This window comes from Silurus aristotelis (assembly GCF_946808225.1).
Source record: "Silurus aristotelis genome assembly, chromosome: 11".
Lineage (NCBI taxonomy): Eukaryota > Metazoa > Chordata > Actinopteri > Siluriformes > Siluridae > Silurus > Silurus aristotelis.
Window position 1 is genome coordinate 20,293,524 of NC_139584.1, and position 16,366 is coordinate 20,309,889.

Here is a 16,366-nt window from a genome sequence, read left to right on the forward strand (position 1 = left end):
CATTTTTCTCCAAAATTATATACAGGAATATGCTGGGTGTAATTGGTTCCAACATTTAAATTTGTACATTATGTACAATTTTCTGATTATTCAGAAGAAAACCTGGACATGTAGTAGAATGTAAAATAAACACAAAGAATACATCAACTTGATAGTGACTTAGTACAAACCTCACTGTATTTGAAGCTACAGTGTATGACCAGGAACTTGGCCAAAACCTTTCATTTCTAATACAAATTTCTTATACAATTCATATTATTCATATTATTGAATACTGAATTTCAACAGTATTAATAAAAAAAAAACTACAAAATAAATGTACCATAATTGTTCATCATCTTACAATGTGACATTGTTGCAGTATTTTGTTTTAAATTTGTCTTTAAAACTAAAAAAAAAACTAAACTATAAATAAGTACCAGATAAATGTCTTATAGGAACTCTTTATTTTCGATAGCACCAGAACGCTTTGCCTGTCTGTTGTTATGTAGTTTGTGTAATTTAGAAGAACTTGTGGATATTAAATCTCACTTTTATAGGTAGCATCTCCTGTCTTACTCAAACTAGGCAGTGGAAGTAATATTTTTTTTCTCTTTGGCTTTTTATTTCTTTGGCATTTATGATTGCTAACAGCAGTATATACAACAAGACTGTGGCATTAATTGAATAACATTTTCAGCAATTTCAAATTTTCAACAATTCAGATTCAGACAGTTTTCTACAGACTCATGCTGGTATCAGTCTTCTACTAGCTATACTAATTTTGAACCGTCAGCTAAATTTATTCTGGTTTTGCAGATCATTTATGCATACTTTTTCAAGCAAGTGCACAGTGATTTGCAAACAATGAAATTGATAATATTCCGTACTATATATATATATATATATATATATATATATATATATATATATATATATATATGAAATGAACGAGCATAATGTGTCTATCACTAGATTGTACATCCTGTGTCTTATGTCACATATTTTTTAAAAGCCTAGTACAGCTAATTCCTTGCTGTTCTCCTACATATTTAACATGACAACTAAAAAAAAAATGAACGTATTCCATATGAACAGATGTCCAATTATAATGTGTACTAAACAAGAACACATGGTGTTTACATTTTTTAGTTTAACAAAGGCAGAATAATAACAAGTTTCACTAGAAAAGACAAGTGAAATATATGAAAGCCATACAGTTTTCTGATGACAAGTACATATGGGGAGTTGCCCCTTCATCAACCTAAAGTTTTACCATAAATATAAACATCTTACTTTTTTTTTTTTGTAGGGTACATTTGTATTAGTGTGAAGGTTGAGGGTTAGTTTTCAGTCTGTTCCTTAGACATTTTATGCCATTCAGTGAAAAGTGTTGGGATTGGGGCGGATCATCATCACCACTTTCTTTAGGGAGTAGGCTCCTCCTCTGAATTCAGCCCAGTACACTCCGTCTTGGTAGCGGCTACGGTAGTGTCCACCTCGATACCACACACCGTTCAGATTGGAATGAGCGCAGGAGTTATACCACCAGCCTCCCTTCTGATAGTGAGCACAGTTACCTGAGAGCAAAATAAAATGCATTCATACTGAATCTACACAAGTGTCCAGCATTGCAATACTAACTGTACATTTGATTTCATTTAATAAATATAAAAATGAGAATTAATGTAATATTTTCTAAAAAAAAATTTTTTAAAAGTTGATGACATAAAGCATTTAAAAATTTTACAAAAACACACAAATTAAACAACTACACACTTTTTCATGTTCTCCTATGCATCTGACTGTATGCATTGATTTCTACTAGATATACCATATTTTCCGACTATAAGCCGCTACTTTTTTCCCCACTCTTTGAACCCCGCGGCTTAAACAATGAAGTGGCAAATTTATGGATTTTTCCTGAGTTTTTGGCGGTTTCACAAGATTCATGCCAATAAACTGAGCCCCATAACATAAGACCAATGAAATTGCCGAACGGGTTCAGGTGAACCAATGAAATTCGTTATATTAAATCAGACGCGCTCCCACTGAATCGGGCCGCACCACATCATAAATATGGACGAGGTTCCTCTGACGTTTGACCTGCCGCTCACTCGGACTGTCAACAGGAAATGCGAATCATTCGTCATGCTGAAAACAACTGGGCATAAAAAAACGCACTTCACCTGTGTTCTGAGCTGCACCGATGGTGATTTTTAAACGCACGACGATGCCAAAAGATAAACTCCGGAGAGAAAATGTTGTGAAAGGAAGGAGGAAGACATTAAACAATGACTTTCTTGGTAGGCTACTGTTTAGATACAAGCCGTGTAACAGACACTGTCTTTCATCAAATCTTTGTCAAATTCAGTGGGTGCAGCTTATATTTGGGTGCGCTTAATAGTCCGGAAATTAAAGTATACTGTGTACATATATACTGAATTTTGCATTTGGGGGGGCATAAAATAATTAGCCATTGCCTTAAAACTGCCTGCCTAAAATTATGCTGCTTAAACAGCTCAGACCCTCAGCACAGCTCAGCTCAGCTCAGCTCAGACTTTACAAGAACTCTAAAGATGTGATGTGGTTTCTGGCACTAAGTCTTTAGCAGTGGATCCTTTAAGTCCTGTTTGTTTTAAGGTGGAACCTTCATGGATTGAACTTGTTTATCCAACACATCCTATACAGATGCTAAATCAGATTAACAGCTGGGAATTTGGTGGCAAAGTCATGTTTCTTAAACTATTCCTGAAAATTTTGTGTTTCAAGGCAGATTTACCTGGTAAAAGATGCTACTGCCATTAGTAAATGTCGTTGTTATGTAAGAGTTTAGTTAGTCAGCAGCAATGCTTAGGTAAATAGTATGTGTCAAATTAACATCCACATGAATGCCAGGCCGCAAAATGTTTCAGCGAAAACATTGACCAGGGCATTATTGACCACTCTGCAGCTACGTAGCTCCATATGCAGCAGACTGTGATGCACTGTGGCTTCTGACTGCTTTCAATCATAGTGAGCATTAACTTTTTCAGCACTTTGTCTTGTGTATCTTTGTTTTAGAGATGCACTGCCCAAGTCTTTTAGCAAACGACCACCCTTGTCAAAGTCACTCGGATTCTTATGCTTACTTATTTTTTCTGCTTTGAGATACATTTTTACAACGGACTGTTTACTTGATGCATAGTGTATCCCAACTCTGTACTGGTTATTATTATGTAAACATGACATTTGTAAATTGTAACTAGGTAAATCATGGTGTTATTTTTAATGTACTTATTGTGGAACTCATTTAGATGACTTATTGTTTAATTGGGTTTGCCTCTAGTTTATTTTTAAACACTTCTTCAGACAATTTGTTATTGTTATATCATGCACTATATCACACACATGAACTTTAGCATAAATTCAATAAATCATTAAAATCCAGTCCCAACCTGTGTAAGCATCATGATCTCTGTCCAGTGTGGTGAACTGCTTGCCATTATGCCAGGTTAGAGAATCACCGGCGTTGCCATGGTAACGTCCCACTCGTAGTTTGTAGAAGTCGGCCTCAGGTTCCAGCCTGAAGCTTGCATATTCGGCAAATGTCTTGCGCCCAGCCCAGTCCTCCAGAGTCACGAGGAGTTTGAAAGTGGCCTGATTGGTCAACCAGTAAATATTCTCGAGCCCCAGCCAGTACTCCCCATCTATATTCCCAAAGCCTTGCTGTGAAAGTGAAAAGAGACAAAAATTAATTTCTATTAACATCCTACTCTTCAGCATAGTGCTTAGTTCTTTAATTAAAAGCTTGAGCCATCGTGAAATTGCCCATGATTTTTTGCTTGACTGTTTGTCTTATTAATCCCTATTTATTATGCATATTATAAAATGCTGGAGAATAGATCACCTAGATGTATGATCTGCAAAATAGAATGCCTTAATACACAAAGTTTTTGCAAAATTTCCCTGTACAATTTATAAGTATAAAAAAATTAAGGGTAAGGTTCAGAAAAATATATTGCATTCTACATGTATATCGATGTAAGGATAGCGTGGTTCTAGAGATTTAGCCTCTGCTTCTTTATTTCTTATGCATATGGTTTTTATCAGTCTTCATATGCTTTCAATCAGAGTAAACTCGTTCTGCCTGTGTACACTTGTATTTTGTGTTCCCACTATGATCAGGCATGTCTTACAGACCTGTTTTGTCAGTTATCCTTTGTTAATTCTGGAAGAGATTCAGCTTATATCTTTTAAAATAATCTGTCTGTGAGGTTTACCATACATTTAACCTATCCCACTGCAAGGCTTGTGACCTTATCCAAGATTTGGTATGGGTTTTTTATGGGTTATTTCCTATTTCTTTTTGTAGATATAATGTTACATATTCAGGTAATGGCTTGCTATTTAGAATGGGGTGAGTTCTGTTTAGCATATGTTCTTTGAAGACCCTCCTCTGATTTACAAAGGTTGGTGAACAACCTCTGGTGCAGATTATCTAAATCAGATCACATAATCAGAAGCTGTTGGTCATGATAGATGGAGTCATGTTGGTTATGAGCTGAATAGGCCATAGCGTCAGAAAGCAGCCATAGCTAATCAAAGATCACTATTTTATTTCACTGGCATGCAGCAGAAAGTATGAGTAAGCTTTAGTTTTTCGGTGCATTATAAACGATCAGAATAAGCTTATCCTTTAAATTGAATTATCCATTAAAATCAAGATATATTTGCTCTCACCTTGTATGTCTCCCAGTTCCTGAAAAAGTTCACTGAACCATCCATGCGTCTCTGGATAACTGTCCAGCCTCCAGGGTCCTGTTTTTGGTCACACCACACCTGCATCAGCTTGTTGGTATTCTCAGGCTTCACTAGGTACATGCCGCTGTTGGTATGCCCGTCTTCTAATGCCTGCAAACAGTCTTTCCAGGGGCCTAAGGTAAAAAGAAATGACTGTGCATCTGAGAGGGAAATGACTAATATAAAGACTCTTCTTTTGAGTGCTTCATTCATATTCCATATTTTGATTCATAGCCCTCTCCTACAGTGTTCTACCTTTTAAAGAAGCGTTTTACTATTTTTGTGGGATTCCCCTGAGCTCTCATTCCAATTTGGGGATTACTTTAGTATGGGGGCTTAATCCATTTCACTGGGCTGCCCACAGTGATCTACTAAGGCTTATGCCTTTGTTTCCTTTTCTCTTCAGCTGGTAAATCTCTCAACACAACACTGCCATTGATGTTGGCTGCCATTTCTGGCCTTGGAAAATGCCGGCATTCTGGAGGCCAAGCACAACATGAAAGCTGAAGAATGGACTCACTTTAATACAGTGCAACAGTTGCAATTTGATTAATGCATTTCCCATTATTAAAGCTCCCTAGTCAAGTTAATGGTTTTATGTCAATCTGTCAAAAATGATCCAAGCTCCATATTTTTTAATAAATAATATTTCATACAAGCTCCTAAAATTGCATCCTCAGGAAAAAAATTATTTCTTCTGCTCGTTGGTGTAGTAAAAGCTCATGCAACCATAAGCTTTTAGCATTCTCTTCGATTTTAGCAGTTTTTTATTAACATTAATGTGGTGTTATAACTCAGTTTTAACTCCTATCCTTTCGAATCACAGTATACCAAATCTCCATCCAAGGTCCCAAACCCTGAGTAAATATGAATGGCTTTCTGGGAAAACCAGTACAAAATCAGTACATTTACACTATTTTTTATTCATTGTTTATAACCCGTTTAAGCTACTAGTTTGTTTAACCAAATTTTTTTAAATAAAATAATGAAACCAACACGATTTGCTAGTAAATGTCATGGGCAGGTGCACACAAAAATAAAAATATTTGTGTAGGTTTAAAAAAAAAAAAAAAAGTGTGTTTAGGTAAATTGTACTTTTGTGTTAAATGTGTCTTTGTCTACTTTACTGCCTGTGTGCTCTTAATATTTGTTTTTTCCTGCATGTTAAACATGCATGTCAGTCTCAAATCATGCATTACTTAATACAGTAAATAGCCATTAGCAGTAAACAATACTGATCTAATTTATATATACAGCAACAGATTATCTGGCTTATAATATTTATTACAGACACATCAAACATCTCAAAACACATTCCAAAAGTTTTGGAAAAACACATTTTGTTTGGGGGAAGACATTTACAAACAGTTTTTGAGATGTTTGATGTGTCTGTAATGAATCTTATAAGCCAGAGAGTCTGTTGCTGTATATATAAATTAGATCAGTATTGTTTACTGCTAATGGCTATTTACTGTATTAAGTAATGCATGATTTGAGACTGAAAACATTTATTTTACTTTTATCTTTTGTCTTTTATTATCTTCAGTTTTTTCAGGTTGCTCCCACTTTTTAAGACAGACCCCACAAGCTAGATATCAGTGGTGAATATAAATGTTCTTTGCCTGTTCATATGTGTGAAAGAAGTTCAGCATTAGCTCAGTATTAGTTCAGTTAACTTGTCCTGTTAGTATTTATAAAAACAAATGTAAGTTGATTGTTTTGTTTGTTGGCTTAATATCCTGAAGCCTGCTAGGCTTTTTCACAAACCTGTGCATCAGCATTTTTTTAACTTTACTCCTGGAATCCTCCTCCCCTGTTTAATTGGCTGTGGAGGATTTTCCAGCATGGCCTGGTTGCCACAACACAGACTTTTTCTAAAAATGTGCAATTAAAAAATAGATATATTTAAATAGATAGAAATATATAATTACCGATTTTCACATTCAATATTTTAGTTGTTCTTTTGCACATTTTAGTTTAACTATTTAGTTTAGACTTATTTCATGTTAATGCATCCAATATGGTTTGAAATTAAATTTTATTTTTATTTATAATTTTTTTTTTAATAGAAAATAGCTTTAGGTGTCTACCATAGGTAAGGAAACAAATGGCTGCATTTTCTAACCTTTCTACACTTTCCCTAACATTTGGTATCTGTAACTCTCCAACAATTAAGTTCTATTTTTATTGCCTAGACATGAAGTCACAGAAATTCATATGAAGTACTGTAGGTAGGCAATACTGGTCAGAAAGTACTATTTGTATTCTAAAACAAACCTTTCCTTACTGTTATCCCCTCATTATAAACCAGATTACACTGCTTCTCATATATAGCCACCTATAGGCAAAATACATATACCCATAAATGTCATGTGACACTAAAATGTGATTCTGTACATATCTCACCTTTCGCACCACGACACTTTAAACTCTGGACTCGCACAACACAGTGCAATTTATATTTTATACCACACCATACCGCACACGGACACTTTACACCACACCATTCCACACACGGACACTTTATGGACACTTTACACCACACCATACCGCACACGGACACTTTATGGACACTTTACACCACACCATTTCGCACACGGACACTTTATGGACACTTTACACCACACCATTTCGCACACGGACACTTTATGGACACTTTACACCACACCATTCCACACACGGACACTTTATGGACACTTTACACCACACCATTCCACACACGGACACTTTATGGACACTTTACACCACACCATACCGCACACGGACACTTTATGGACACTTTACACCACACCATACCGCACACGGACACTTTATGGACACTTTACACCACACCATACCGCACACGGACACTTTATGGACAATCTAAACCACCTTAAATTGTTTATTGTTTACTGTTTCACTGTTTACTGCCATAAGCATTTATGGCATTTATGCACTTTCTTATATATATAATCTTTATATATTCTTATATTTTATTTAATATAGTTTTTATACTTTATTTATCAGTCTTCTTTTTCTTTGTATTATTTTTCTCCCCATCCTATTCCCTCATGCCGGACCTTCGTAATAAGCATTTCACTGCATGTCTTACACTGTATGTATGTATATGTGACAAATAAAATTTGATTTGATTTGATTTCTTAAACATGATGAAGAAACTACAGATTCATTTAAATATTTTACTTTACAGAGTTAATTTAAAAATACACAAACTAATTCTGCAGATTAACAAATGCCTAAAATTCTGATTGTTAATTGTAGGCAGACTCTGCAACACTGAACTGATACAAAGGCTGCACTATATTACAAAGACTGTTGTGTAAACAAAAGTAAACTGCACACAGATGTGCAGGTTGAACAACGTAAGCCGCCACTGCCTTTTTTTCAGGTTTAAACAGGTTTCGTGAACACTTGGTGTGGCTTGTTGACAAGTCTGTTAAAGTACATCTTTGTATAATAAATTAGCAAATTGACTAGAAGGATTAGTAAATTTGGTATTTTGTTTATTGGTTAATGTTTTTGTTGGGTTTAGTTTTGGGATTGCTGTTTGACTATTGCATGGCTTTGGGTAGAATGATTGTCTTTTTTACTACTCTAGTAGTTTTAAGAAAATTGTTACCTGGTTCCTTAGGTTTACCAGTTGTAGTACAACCTTTGAGATCATGATACTGTATTACTAGAAATAACATTTCATCTCCAGAATGTTCAGCAAACTGAAATCATTTTTGGTCACCCACAGTTGTCTTTTTGTGGTTTATACTGGAAAGTCTCTAAACAGTGCAAATGTCTAATGATCCCACTATTATAAATATAGATTAAGAGTAAAAACTGGAACTCACCAGAGGGCTTGTTGGTTGTAGAAGGGCTATGAGTTCCACCTGGCATGGTAGGTAATGGAGGTGGTGGCACTTTAAGATTTTGATCACTCTGGATCTCATTGGTAATCTGGTTGTTGCGGTTATACACAGGTGGTTGGTATGGCTTGTTATTAGGTGTAGAAGGCTTGGGTTGAGGTTGTGGCTGGGGTTGGGGCAGTGGTCTAGGTGCCACCACTTGAGGCGCCTTCTGACATTGTACCTCAAGTAAAGCAATGAGAGCAGACTGATTGTTTGCCAGCGATGACAAATGCTGGTACTTATGTTCCAAATCTTTGTAGCGGTTAGAAAGTTGCAGCAACTCTGATGTCTGGTTCAAAATCTTGTTCTCTAGTTGAGAAAGCTCCAATGCATTGTCTCGCTTGCGGATGATCTCATGGAGAAGCTGCATATAGAGCTGTGTCACGCGTGAGTTCATGTTGCGTGATTCTTTGCGCAACAGTTTCACCTCATTGACAATGCCACCATCTACTTCCACAAGTTGCTGTAGAGTCTCAATCTGCCTTTTCTGCTTGTGGAGCTCAGTGTTAACAAGTTCCAGCTCCTGTTTATTTACCCGGTTTTCCAGTACAGCCTCAGGCTCCTTTGAATTCACGCAGATAGCACCTGTGACCTTCTGCTGGGGAACAATGAAAGTATAGGAGCACTTGTCCTGATCAGGGACTTCCGGGGCTCGGCGGGTGCGTGTACCTGAAAGGAAACCAGGCTCTGGGCTTTCATCGCTGCTGTCAAACTCTTGAACTCCAGTGCTGCCTTCCAGTAAGGGGAAGAGGTCACACCCCAGGAGCAAAACCATTAAGACCAGTGCAGGGACTTCCATGGTAACACCAACACACCTCTAATTGTGGTGTGAGCTCCTGTGAAAGATAAGGGGGAGTGTAAGAGGTAAGGGGATGGAATTCAAGAGAAGGGGCAGTTTAAAAAGGAAGAGGAAAAACCTGTAAAACAGTCAGAAACAAGAATTTTCCCCATGTGAAATGCCAGTACATATCACTAAACTCCACAGCTGGCACCAAACTTTACATTCTTTAAAGTCTTCAGTAAACTTGTACTTGGATACAATCATTTGAATAATTTGTTAGATCATTTCACAGCATGTTTTTCAGCTCGACTTGTCTATGTATGCTTCTTTAATCCATACAATGCATACTACTCTGATCCAGATGGACAATGTGCCACTTTTGCCTGTTGACTAAGATGGTTGACTTCAGGCTACTTCTGTTTTAATGCCATCTTAGGCGCTCTCAGACCACAATGATGGGTTACACTTTTTGACAGGAAGGTAGCTTAGACATGTTCCTATACAACTGGTTGGGGAAAAAGTGAGAAGTGTAGTTGGAAAGTATTGGTTTGTTTGTAGGATTTTGGTTTGTCATTTGACCTTAGTGTGGAAAGTTCTTAGCTTGACTGCAGATTCTAAACTGAAACCACATTCTTTAAAGCTTCAGATGAGACAGATTATGATCAGTGTTTAAGGTTCAGCATTTGTTGACTTTGCAGTGGGTCATTAGATTAGGCAGATAACATGGTCTGAGTAACTATAATACATAAAAGTCCTCCACATCCTTAAAGCAGTCTGTCCCTGTCATCTTGTTCTACAGAAAGCGGCCCTCACACTGCAACAGATAAGACTCTGAATCTAGTTGCTAAGTGATTGGAGACTGTTTTTGAATGATGTCATGCGAATTTGTTTGTATAGATGTCCTGGCATTGTTCTGATCTGGCAATCTGCCACACCAATAAGTGTTTGCAGAAGCCAACTCTTATTTTTGACTTTAGGCCTTAACCTCACAAGGAGTGGAAAGTCTGATGCAGTCTGCAGTTCAGACCAGATCACACTTTGTGACACTTTGATGAAAAGTACAGATGTTGTTACCTATGATTTCCAACCAAACCTTGCAGTAATCAGTAATCTGTGATCTAGTCTGTCACTGACTGTTTTGCGCTGGCAGTTTAGGTTTATCAACATTTTTAACTTGACTTGACAATGGTTTCTTATTATGAACCTAGACACATGAATGGGGTAGAATACAATTCTTTTAAGAAGGAAACCTTGTGTTGGGGATTTTAATGTAAAGCTGCTTGTGGATAAAGATACAGAATAATGCTCAACCACACATAACTTTCTATTCACATGTACCTGTGGACATGAGGTAAAGCTAGGTAATTTAAATATTGACAATATTCACTATCTAAGAGTTTTTGTTCTCTTTTGTAAATAGGATATTTTAATATTTTGAACTGCTCAGTATTTTTCCCCAAACATTTTATAGTGGTTGTTTATTGAATGCTGTGTACACTTGAGCTGGAAATATAAAGTATCCGTTAAAATGTTTTCTCATGTTCCCTAGTCTTGTAATCAAAACCACCAGTCATATTTTTTTCTGATCAAAAGATAGACAAATTTGACCTTAGGCTCTATTTGGAATCCTCTGAGAGAAGGATGGGAGTGTTCAAAGTGCTTTGTCTTTGCAAATCGTCGTAAAACCGGGACTATAGCCAGCATCATCCATGCACTCCATGTTAAAAAGTAGAAAAAAGGTTAGTATTAAATATTACTACAGATGATTGGGTTGCGAAAACACATCTGGATAAAAACAGAAAAAGGATATAAGACAGATGTGTAATTGTAGTGATAACCAAGATTGAGGTTGGGATGAGATCTAGTGTTGCATGGAAAGTGAACATGCATGATCTAGGGAAATTGTCATGGGTCTAGTTATTCATCAACTCGTCTTAATAAAATGGGACCAGTGCTATATACCAGTCTCACAATAAAAAATAAATAAATAAATAAATAAAAAAAAAAACAGAATTCTCCACAGTCCCTCCCCTTTTCTGTAAAACAATTCTAGCTAGAACAACCATGATCTCATCCGTTTTTCCACTTTTGTGCTTAAAGGAAAAAAAAAATGGCATTCCTTTGCGGGAAGTCTATTTCTCAGGGGGCACATGGAGGAAATCCCTGACAGCAGTTGTAATAGATGCATAATAATAGGTTGAACACTCAACTAGAGGGGACTGGAGGAAAGTGTTACTTGACCAATGAGATCTCCCATAGCAGTTAGTGCCAGCCTGGAGGCAATGCTTGTGTGTGACTGTAAATCAGTTGTGGTTTTACTCTGAGTTGAATATGTGTGGATTCATGTTTGCTTTGAGGAACATGATTTCTATGTGTGTGGTTTGTGTTTATGTAGAAATCTTTATAAACTGTTTGTAAACCCACAACTGTGGAAACACAACAGAATGAAATAAATCGTGTGTGTGTCTCAGCGTTTGTGTGTCTTCGTGCACAGTGATGAGCAGTGGTGGTTTCTCTTTATCAGTCTACAGTAACCAGTGACTACATGCACATTCTATTAAGGCTTATTGGCATTCAGGGAAAGGTAAAAATAAAAACGTATATATATATTTTATAGTTAGTAAAGCAATAAAACATGGTTTAGTGTTTTTGTATCAAAAGAAACCTTTCAGTTTAACTTTTAAATCTTGGTCTCAGGAGAGTACACAGAACAAGCAGTGGACTGAAGAAAATTCCATTAGTTCACCCTGAGGTGTCTGTGCAGCTGTGTTTCAGTTGCTAATTAGAGGGTGAGTGGGCATAACTACTAGTTCTTTCTTTCTTTCTTTCTTTCTTTCTTTCTTTCTTTCTTTCTTTCTTTCTTTCTTTCTTTCTTTCTTTCTTTCTTTCTTTCTTTCTTTCTTTCTTTCTTTCTTCCTTTCTTTCTTCCTTCCTTCCTTCCTTCCTTCCTTCCTTCCTTCCTTCTCACAACTTTTCCCTCTCATTTAAACTTAAGCATAGCATTCCATAAATGCCTCCTTGCTCATTAGAGCAAACTGAGATCTCCTTCCTTCCAACACAAACATGTAGTAGCTGATGAGACTCAAACCCCTAAATCAGTGATCTCATGCTGTTACCTTCACACACATTTGCTCTCAGGTGCAGTGTTAAAAATCTAACTGCACTAATCAGCCATAAACAGGCTTTTTTAGCTTAACAAGTATGTCATCAAATTTACAGAGATGGACAAAATGAGCATGTAATCATGTTTCATTTCATACCTGCTTTAATAAGTGTTGTCTTCAATTTAACTTGTGCGACTGTAACGACTGAATATATCACTTGCACTTGTAGTTCTGCTCTGACACGTATGCAAGTGACAGGATGCTGTTTTTTGATAAGCCACAGTGACCTCCTAAAACCCTCTTATCCAAACAGAGCCCTGGCAAAGTGTACAAAGCTTAATTCAGTAATCGCCCCCCTGCACCCCACCTTGGTCTCTCCAGCACTGCAGCTAGACATAGCTTCCTGAAGGATAAAACAGTCCCTCGCAGCTCCTTCATCCTGTTCTGGTTTATAACTATGCAGCATTAGAACTGCATTCTCTCGGGACCTCCATCATAATCACTTATTTATCTTGAGCTTATCAAATAATTTGACACTGTTTTCTGCATCAGTGGATGCTTTTGTTCCCTCTCTTTTCATTTCTTTCACTGATCATGCTGTTGAGGATACAAGACACACTGGTGGGCACTATTAGGAGTACTGTCTGTATATATCTATTTTGTTGTGTGTTTGGGGGGAAGTTGCGGGTGTTGTCTTCAAGAATTTAAGGTTAAGGGTGAAGGTTAGATTTAATTATAGCGTACTATATCCAGGCATTTGTATGCAGATCTCTGATTAAAAAAAGCTGTGTATTCCTAGACTCTTTTACTGCACATCTGACCTAGATCTTTCAATCAGGTCATCAGAAGAGTATAACCCTAAAATTTGGTGGGTGGGTTGTCCTGTGTATTTAACTGAATTCCAGCATTCAGTCGCTCCTTATAGGAGGACAAAGTTTAAAAATAATTTTAAAAAAGTGTTCATACTCGGTTATATTCGGTTTGGGTAAATACCATGCAATTGGTATATTTTATTATTATTTTTTTTTTGATGTAGCAAAATTACATGGTTGTGACTTGTGACCCCATTATCATTTGCAGAGAATGAAGCAAATGGTAGTCTTACCAGATAATTTCACCCCTCCTCAGCAGTAGTGCTTCAGTATCCTGCAGACGTTTTAAGGAAGATTTACAATGTCTCTCTGTTAGTCATTACAGCTTGTGATGGCTCTAGAATCCCCCTCACCCTCTCTCCTCTCCCGAGCTCTCTGTATATAGTCGGTGTGTAAATCTCCTGCTGTTTGCGGATATGTGTCCTATATTTTAGTGTAGACAGGTTGCTTTTCCCAAGCCTCCAATTAATCAGCTTTTGTGTGTTTGGAGACTCTATGGCTGTGAAAGCCCTAAACACACTACAATCCGCTTGAAGACTTCAAAATTGATTGGATAAGACAAATAACCTGTGGGATGTGCAAAGTCCTGTGCAATGGAAATAAAAATATGAACCGGTGGCCTTTGATTTAGATCCAAAAAAATCTTGGTTGCAAGAGAATTTGAGCTTTACAGAAGTCCTTGTTTTGTAAATAGATCCTCTAATGTGGGATCCCAAAGGAACCCGGAGCTGTCCAGGAACAGAGAATGCCTTCCAAAGAGAAAAGAATAAGAAAAGACAGTCGGTTTAGATATTCTCCAGGCTTTCCGTAGCAGAGAAGAGCAGCTGCTTGAAGTTCCTCAGTGCTTTGAGGAGACATGAGAATCACCCAGGGTCAGCTAGTCGGTGCCTGAGAGAGTAAGAGTATGTGCTGTCACTTTCTCTCAGATAAATGAATCACCTCTGTCATTCCATTGAACATAAGCTCTTTATGTGTATCTCTCTGCCCTAAATGAAAAACTGTTCTCCTACAATGTCTCAACAAATGTTGAAAACTAATGTTTGATAGCACCGCCCCTTCTCCTTTGTGTCCCGCCTCTTGGCACAACAGCATCTATGATACAAATTCCCCACCCATCTAGTCTGTCTCACTCTCTCACTCTCTCTTACCCTCTCTCTCGCTCTCTCTCTCTCTTTCTCTCACACTCACACACACACACACACACACACACACACACACACACACACACACACACACACACGCACAAACAACCCCTCACCTCTATTCTCTCTATGGTTATTCTTGTACTGTTGGCTGTCAGCTGTAAATGCTGAACACATTTCAAAACCTCTTCATCTCAAGTCACAGTGACAAGATTAGTGTTGGTCAGGAACATGAAGACAGTTTAGTAGTGGCAGGAAAAGAAACTGGATTAATAGTATTATTATTATTATTATTATTATTATTATTATTATTATTATTATTATTATTAGGCTTGTTAGCTGGCTAAAATTGTACATTGAAAATGTAATTAAAACTTAAAGCCTGGTTTGACTATATCATACCTTTCATACAAGATTCATGTTTTGTTTGTTTTTTTGTTAGGGTTTTCTCCCCCACAGAGTTACATTTCAATCAATTGAGATAATGAGTGCTGCATATATATGAATATACCAAATACTGATGTATATACCAAATTCTTTAGTTAAAATTTTAGTGTTGTGAAAGAGTTAAGGAGCTTTAGGTAGCCGGCCCATAAATCTTGCAGAGTCTCTGCTGGTGCTGTTAAAAGCTCTAATTCTCAAAAACAGGCAGTGAGTTGTAGGGTATTTACAAGCAGCCCCCCCATTTCCCACCCTGTCTGAACAGACCCACTCATAAAGAGACTTACTCATTAGATGTTCCCCTAGCAGACACGCTTGATGGAAACATTCTTTTTATGCGTACAATGATATCGGCTGACCTCAACACTTTTTTTTGTAATCTGACGAGTGCATTTCCTAGCACTGCAGCAGTCTTATAATGGAAAACTTGACAGGAGTTGCTTAAGAATCAGATATCTTTTTAACACCATTCGATATATATCTGTCCAAATGACTATTTGATTTTTAGGTATTATTTTTATCACGTTACTTGTACAGAATTGAACTTTAGCATATGTAGTGATCATGAGGTAATTAAAGGTGAAAATAAATTGAACTCCTGCGATTAAAATTATATGTATCGTTACATACAGTCAGTATAAAGTATTCTTTTTGAACTACCACCACATTCAGAGTTGAATTTTCAAAAGCAACTTCACTGCCAAATATTTGCCTGTCTCAAACCTCGAACCAGTTTGTTGCACCAGTGTCTGTACAATGACTGTAAATGTTTAACTATTAAAATGGGTTAGAACTATTGAAGTTTGTTGGATTTTAGAGCCAGTATACCTAATAAACTGGCAGCACAAGGTCTATTGGTCAATCTGAGTATACTACACAATAATGGTTTTATATTGTCTTCAAATATACTAACCCTGCATTTTGATGTATTAGTGTCGGAATGAACAAGTCTTCAAAATTATCTTTTCAGTTTTTGTTGTATACTTTGTTTGGCTGAACAAATTGACTCCAAAATTATGCTGTCAAGCATGGTGTAAATCATGTTTATTCTCCAGAACCATTTAGAAATAATTCATGTTTTTTTGTGTTGTGGCTCTAAAGAAGTACCTTTTAGAATGGCAGGTATGTAAAAAAAAAGCGCTCTGGTCACATGGATGAGGCAAATATCTGTGATCCCAAGGTACTTGGAAATAATTATATGCTGCTTCCTGATATGGCTTTCCATAAAGAAGTAGTAAAGTTTTGTGTGGAAAGTATGTACTGGAGCGCTTTAATAAGATGTGTAGGAAAGCTATGCACATCTGTTCTTGAAGTTGTTTCTTCTGCTTTGATTGGTGAGATGGAAAAGAACAAAGCCACAAGTGGACAC

General features: G+C 36.9%; 2 protein-coding genes across 2 annotated transcripts in view; one reads left to right on the plus strand and one right to left on the minus strand.

Moving 5' to 3' along the window:
• Nucleotides 1–16,366, plus strand: part of ralgps1 (Ral GEF with PH domain and SH3 binding motif 1) — a 110,132-nt gene that overhangs the window by 56,485 nt on the left and 37,281 nt on the right. The gene's annotated exons all lie outside the window — the stretch shown is intronic.
• Nucleotides 907–14,432, minus strand: angptl2b (angiopoietin-like 2b). The gene is made up of 5 exons (XM_083554519.1): nt 13,648–14,432; nt 8,601–9,493; nt 4,702–4,895; nt 3,417–3,687; nt 907–1,559 (listed from the first exon to the last, which is right to left on the minus strand). The coding sequence occupies exons 2-5, from the start codon at nt 9,454–9,456 to the stop codon at nt 1,360–1,362; spliced, it is 1,521 nt and encodes a 506-aa protein (XP_083410645.1). The 5' UTR covers nt 9,457–9,493; nt 13,648–14,432; the 3' UTR covers nt 907–1,359.